This window comes from Heterocephalus glaber, unplaced genomic scaffold (genome assembly GCF_053883595.1).
Source record: "Heterocephalus glaber isolate CG9 unplaced genomic scaffold, H.glaber_assembly_v1.0 deba00001504, whole genome shotgun sequence".
Taxonomy (NCBI): Eukaryota; Metazoa; Chordata; class Mammalia; order Rodentia; family Bathyergidae; genus Heterocephalus; species Heterocephalus glaber.
In genome coordinates this window covers 20,761,516-20,768,830 of record NW_028258324.1, presented here as the reverse complement: position 1 = coordinate 20,768,830, position 7,315 = coordinate 20,761,516, and the positions used below count along the sequence as shown (strand labels likewise).

The window sequence follows — 7,315 nt, the reverse complement described above, 5'->3', positions numbered from 1 at the left end:
AATATGATTCAGCACCTTTCTGTCCACTGTGTTTCAGGCTTCTTTATTTTAAAACAAAGTGAGGAGTGGGTAAAAATGAAGAGCGTCGTTGAACTCACTTTCCCTCCAACCAATTCACTAGAATTCCCTGCCCACCCTTTGTGCTTGCAATTTTTCCTTAGAGAATGAAGAAATTAATCCCAGAAGTCCTGTTACAAACTCCAGGTTCTCTTCTCTTAATTTCCTCCCCCTTTCCCCTTCCCATCAACCCCGGGAAGGGCAAGTGTCTCCGTGTGAAAGCGTAGAGAACCCAGAATGGTGACCGCCACTAGGGTAAAGCTGGCCCATCCGAGTAAGGGACCACGGAGTACAGTGGTGTATGGTGAGGTGAGGGCTCGCATAGCCTGGGGTACCAAAATGGGGCGGTGGGAAGACAGGGAAGGATACACATCACCCTGAGAAAGAAGATCCCACAGCCTCAAAATCCTCTCCTTGGGAATCCTCAAAATTCTGTGTGATGTTTGCCCTTGTGGCGCTGGTTACAGTATCACCCGGGGACAAGAGTTTGTTGAGTACCAGCTGGTGGGCCCTGTGGCTGACCTGCCGCTGCAAGCGTTTCTGGCACTGTAGGAATACACCAAGTTGAATTTCAGAACTGGTTTTCATTTGCTTTCTCTTTCTGGCCTGCACAGAAGATGCTTCTCCACACATCTCCCGCAGGATCTCCCTGGTTTTTTTGCCTCCTTCATCTGCAGCAGAAGCCATATGCATTATCAAAAGTGGGCTGCAAAATCTAAAAGATGGTGGTATCACTGAACACTTTCCTAAAGGGAAAGCACACCCCCCGCACCTCCTGAGCCCTACAGGAGCTTGGATGTATCCCAGGGTGATCCTCTTCTGCCTTGGCGGCTGAGCAAATTGCTGGAGTTCTTTCTGCAGCGCTTTGTTGTCCTGGGACTCCTTAGGGTTCTGCTCCATCTTCTCCTCCTCCACTTTCACAGCACCAGGGACTCAGCATTTTGTTTTGCTTTTAAATCCTTCCCCTTCTTCTAAAATCCATTCTGGGACCCAAATGAGACAACTTTGATTCGGAGGCTGGTCCATTCACTTTTATACCAACCTCTGCTTCTGAAATGTGGTCAGTATCATCTCTTTTTCTCTAAGAAGTAGAATAGAGGAATTTTATTTTAGAAATTGAAGAAAATACAGATGAACTGAAAAGCAGTATGAAAAACATATGCTTGTACTAACTGCAATCACACACATCCAGCTGACTTCCGGCTGTCAACAGCCACCTGGCCTGCATCTGCACAGGATCTGGGGATGCCTGGGCCAGGCGCAGAGGCCAGAAGTGACATCCAAAGCCATCTACCTCTGTCTGTGCTGGAGGTGGGGGGGAAGTGAGGCTGTTGGAGATGCTCTCATAATTCCAATCTGTATCTAAATTTGCAAATTTCTACAGTGATATTAACTGCTCTGAGAGCTAAAAAGCAGAAGAAACATCTACAATAATAAGTGAGGCCACATGACATTTGGACATCAAGTTTTCATGCCTCTGGCCTAACTGCCTGAAAATTTGTCCATCAATCACACATAATTACCAAACACTGTCACTAGTAGGTCTCCAAAATGTAAATGAGATTGAGGTAATAATAAGAGAATGCACTTTGGAATCATTAGAAAACCTGTCATACATATCTAAGAGTGGCTACCACAGATTATTTTCACTATTTTTGAGACTCATTTGAAACTTTTTAAACTAGGTGTTTCATGTTTGCAAAAGGAATATGTCAGTTAAAACAATTGCACTATATTTATTTTATCAATATTAGGTTCATAGATTGCACTTATAGGTGCATATTTTACATGATTTACAAGTTAGTGTTGGTAGGAAAACCTGCTTTGTTTTTAGATTTTATCTTTCTTCCTTTCCCATTTCTTAGAAATACTCCAATCTTTCAGAAGTGAGAGTCACTTGGCAATGCATATTATATGATTGGAATTGATCCAGATATTTCTATTTGCTGTTGTTATTAAGTGTTTCAAAATACTAACATTAGTTTGCAAAACAAATGTCTAGAACCTTTCAGGATGATGGAAGTCTGAACCTATCATCATTATCTCATCCCACATGAAGTCATTCATCTTATCTGGAGAATGCCAAGATATTAGAAATGAATGTTTTTAAAGAAAAATGCTGACGTGAGCTAAGTGTGTTCTAGGAATTCAATAAAATATCAAGAAGATTACATAATTTAGAAAATTCAGCTCAACCACTGCCCCCAAATAAAAGCCTTTATTAGACTCTTTCCTAAAGCCTCAGTGCAAGTAATAGGATTATTTTCATTTGAAGTATATAGGGTCAGTTTGAAATTAAAACTCTATATTTCTTAAGCTATATAAAATTTTTAATATTCTAAATTCCTGAAAAACAGAAACATTTAAAATTAAGGTACAAATTGCTAATATTTTGCCATTTGTATGAATCAGGCCAATCCACTTATTATTCTTCCTCAAATGTGACCCCAAAAGGGAAATTTCAAATGATATATATTACTCAAAGCCAAGATGTAAGGTCCCTTTCTTCAATTTACTCCTAGTTCAATTTTACCTACTCTGATTTTCCTGTTTCCAATCTGATATTTCTGAACCTCCTTGCCACTCTAGGGCTTCCCTCTTCCAAGCTCACTTATACTTTTGGCTCTGTGCATGATTATCTCCCTATGAATAAATAAGTTATATGTAACTATTCAGGACTTCTAAGAATCAATGAAGCACGAGCCTTAAACTATCAGAGAAGGAATTTGTCATTCATAAGCATAGGGTCATATCATATTGGTACAGGCCTATTCAAGGTTGCCCTGTCTCCTCAATGTTTGGGTCTGATTTCCTTGACAGAGGTTCTGCTTTTCTCACTCTCTGTCCCTAGCTTTGGTTTTTAATGAACTCAGTTTCTGATACATTTCCCAGATGCATGAAACTTAGGTTGCCTGACGAGGCCATTCCTACCTGGTCCCTTTCAAAACAGGGAGTGAAAGAGTAATAGCACAGGCTGAGAAGCAGTAAGTCAAAACATATTGTCTTTGTATAATTTATAACTTATTTCATTTAAAGATCTCCTATACAAGTGTCTTTCAGTCTTTGCCTTTCAATCTGTATTGGGCAGCTATAGCATTTGCAATGATGGAAATGTAAAGAGTTAATCGTGGGTGTTAAAAGTCTTTAATGGAACTCAATGTTGTAAAATAAGCACATACATAGTTGTGATACTCAATAAAAGTGAGATGTTTCTCTTACTTTTTCCTATTCTTTTCTGCAACACCAATACAATTTAAAATAATTTTTATTATGTGTGTGACTCCTCTAGTAAATCACATATCAATACAAACCATTTGGATTAAAGTAAAAAAATGCTTTATTCCATTAGCTAGCCTATTAAATTATTGAAGATGACCAGATTTAGACTTAAATTTTAAAAGGACACTTTATTCCCTAAAAAGGTGGAAAGAGGAAAATTAACATTTATTTAGTGAATAAAGTATACCTGGCCAGCATAACAAGCACTTCAATTATACATTGTCTCATTAAATTTTCACACAAAATCTGCCCGTAGATGTTATTAACTTCTTCAGTTATATTCTGTGCTATAGCCACAGGGCTTTTGGAATACAATATGACAAGACAGGTATATATCTGTTGATTGGACAGAGTCTTAATTTAGAAGTGAGAAAACTGAAGCTCAGAATTTAGAAATCTTACTCAAGGTAATAATCTTAGTCAAGATAAATCTTACTAATAATTTATTGTAATAATTACTAATATTTATTGAGTAATAATTACTAATTTAGTGTGTATACACTCCATGTCAAGTAACTTATGTGATTTTTCTCACTAGGCTTCAAAGTTTTTCCCCCTACTTAACAGATCCCCCTATTTTAACAGATCTGATCAGAGACTACAGCGTGTGTTTAAATAAAAATTGATTACAGTAAAAGACACCTTGCCACTGATCTCCCTCAAAACACTCCCCATTCCTTCAAATGCACTTATCCTATCTTTCTTGCCACTTTCTGATGCAGTTCTGAAAGTCTTCTTTCATGAGTACCTTCTTTACTAGGCATGATCAAAAATGTGAGTGCTGCTCCTGGGTACCATGCAAAGGAAAGGCAATTTTACAAAAACATTTCAGGATGTCTTCATCCACCTTATTCACTGGATCTGCTATCATGTGGCTTCTGCCTCTTCTCCAAAGTCAAAAGGATCATGAAAAGTAAATGTTTTGAGTCAATTAAGGACATCAATGCAGCCAAGATAGTGCAACTAAAGTTACTCATGAAGGAGGGCTTTCAGAACAGCTTCAGAAAGTGGCAAAAACAATGAGATAAGTGTGTTCAAAACAAGGGGGAATATTTTGAAGGGGACTCATATCACTGTGTGTTTTGCTGTAATAAATTTTTAAATTTACATATTCAATACATTTTTTTATCACTTGATCTTAGCCAAAAGGCCGAGAAGTGATCAATACATTTTTTTATCACACCTCACACATGTAGAGGAAGCAAGGCTCAGAGGTGTAAAGTAACAGGCACCCAGTTCACACAGCTGGGAAGCAGGAGAAATTACAGATTCTAAACAAGACAATCACATGATAGAATATGTATATTTAATCACTGAGCATATATCTCCTACACAAGGAAGGAGATTTGACACTAGATATGGCCAAATGCCCAAACCTAGGCTTTCCCATGACTCGAACTCCATGTTAATGAGAGCAAGCAATCTCAGTATTTAGTATCTCCAAGGCTGACATGCTTTGATCAACTAATCAAAGTAACACATTTCTTCAAATAAAAATGACAATTTTCAATTATCCTTGAGAGTAAGGATAGGTGAGAATATGAAAATTTATCTCTCAAAACTTTATTTGTAAAATTGAGCTTTTCATAAGCAAATGCATACAGCTATCAAAAATAGAAATACCTGAAATATGGGAATTTTATTCAGACAATGTATTAATCATCCATAACTTGATAATAAAATCATTATTTTCATGTATATAAGTAAAAATCCTTTGACTTACATGCTAACAAATTAGCTTGGACCTTAGTTACTAATTGCCCTCTCAGAGGAGCCAACTTACCCATGCAGAGCAGGGGCAATGTCTAGGGCCTCCAAAATTTCTGGGTGCCAATAAAAATATTTAATTTCTTTTTAAATCAAGAGAAAATGATAAAATTTCAGTGCTGTAAAATACATTTATCATATACATAAAGAAACACAAAATATACCTTTTAATGTTTTTTTTTTCATTTGTGGAGGAATGGGCTCACAGAAGTCAAATTATCTAAGACCCAGGAAAGTTATACAGCTGCCCAGCTTTAAGATTGATTTTACTGCACTCAAGTATGTTGAGGTGAGTCTCCTAGACGAATAAAGAAGTATAAAGGTGTTTTTTCCATAGATCTGAGCTATCTAGCACCTCTGGCATTGCCTAGAGGCTGTATTAATTTCCCAGCTTGCCTGATGTTGCAGCTGCCAGGAACTTGTGATATGTCTATTAATATCTATAAAGAGAGATTTTTAAGATTTGACCATATATGAAATTTCTTCTGTAACTATTCTGTCCCACATGGTAGCCATATGACCATTTAGATTTAATTAAAACTAAACAGTTTATAAAACTTTAGTTCTCCTGCCATAATAGCCATATTTCAAATGCTGAATAATTGCATATGGCTAGCAATACTGGGAAGTACAGATTAATGAATATTTCTAGCACCATAGGGTATTCTATTGGGCAATGTTTCTCTAAAATCTTTCACATTAGCTTCCTTCCCTATATCTTCTCAAGGCAGTGTAATTAAAGTTTATCAAGAGAACAGAGCATGTTCTGGATTTATTCCTTATTATAAATAATGTCACTGAAATTCAAATAAGTTGCCTATTCACATTAATACTGATGTTAAAGTAAGAAGGAATATCATAAGGAGATGATATTGTCATTCTAATATTATGTTTAGTAATCTCCTTATTAGCTCCATAAATTTGGAAGTGGAGAGAGTTTCATGCAGGACTGAAAATGAAGGTGCAGGGACCAGCAGGATATATGGCACTATTGCCTGTGTCAGGCCATCCATCACCCCCATCTCTCAATGAGATTTTCAGGAAACTCATTCCCATTCTCTTCAATCTCATTTAAAAATGAATGGGCCCTCACCATACTATCAGCATTAAAAATCCCACCTTTTCTTTCCTTCAAATAGCACATTGCTTTGTCAGGTCAAACAAACCAGTTATTTTTCATACCGAAGGCTGGAGTTCCCTTCTATCCCATATAGGCAGAAGAGGAAATGCAAGTAAATTACTCACTCTTGCCCAGTCTCAGGTGTGATCTTCCCCAAGGTAATCAGAAGTGATACTGCCATGTTTGATCAAGGAAAACCCTTGTGCGTTGTTATGGGAAGGCTCTGTTCTGTCTCATTTGCTCATTCTGAGGCACATCATGCCACTGTGTGTTTCATGGGTATGGGGATTATGTGACAAGTCTACTTCTTCATATTGAAAATGTAGGTTATATATTTTTTTGTAATGTTCTGCAAACTCAATGTCCAAAAATAAAAATAAATATACCCCATTTCTCTCAAAGACACAAATAATTTAGGACTTGTTCTTCAAATATTCATTTCAAGAGAAATATTGTAGCCTGGCCTGGTGGTATATGCTTGGAATCCCAGCACTTGGGAGCCTGAGGCAGGAGGATGGCCTCAAGTTCAAGGCCAGTCTGGGCTACATAGTGAGTTCAAGGGCAGCCAGAATTACATAGCAAGACCCTTCCCCAAAAATAAAAAGAAATATTGTAGTGCACTAGTAGGCTGGATAACAACCCCCCACCCCCACCCAGCCGCACCATTTCCCTGGGAAATTATCTAGGTATGTACCAATCCTGAGGTGAATATTTACTTTTTATGGCAAAAAAAAAAAAGGCTTTGCAGAGGTGGTAAAGCTATTGACTGAAATGGAGACCTCATTCTGTATTACCCAGATAAACCCAATGCAATCTAAAGTGTCCTTTTAAGAAGGAAATAGGAATGAACAATTGACAGTTGGCTTAACAGATGAAGCAGGGAGCTGCGAGCCACTGATTGCAAGGATCCTCCAGAAGCTAGACACGGTAAATGTATTTCTCCTAAAGCCCTAAGAAGAGAAGAAGTCCTGCTTGCACCTTGAACGCTGCCCACTGAAAGTGGTTTGGGACATCTAATGTCTAGATGCACAATATAATACATTTATATTGTTTTAAGCCAGTAAGTTTGTTGTATAGTGTTATAGCAGCAAT

General features: G+C 37.6%; 1 protein-coding gene across 1 annotated transcript; it reads right to left on the bottom strand.

Moving 5' to 3' along the window:
- Positions 1-429: 429 nt before the first annotated feature.
- On the bottom strand, positions 430-957 carry LOC147825268 (POU domain, class 5, transcription factor 1-like). Its single transcript, XM_087185978.1, has one exon. The coding sequence runs from the start codon at positions 955-957 to the stop codon at positions 430-432; it is 528 nt and encodes a 175-aa protein (XP_087042104.1).
- Between the last annotated feature and the right edge of the window lie 6,358 nt (positions 958-7,315).

Coding starts and splice junctions, on each gene's coding strand:
- LOC147825268 (XM_087185978.1), bottom strand. CDS start 957: ATGGAGCAGAACCCTAAGGAGTCCCAGGACAACAAAGCGCTGCAGAAA.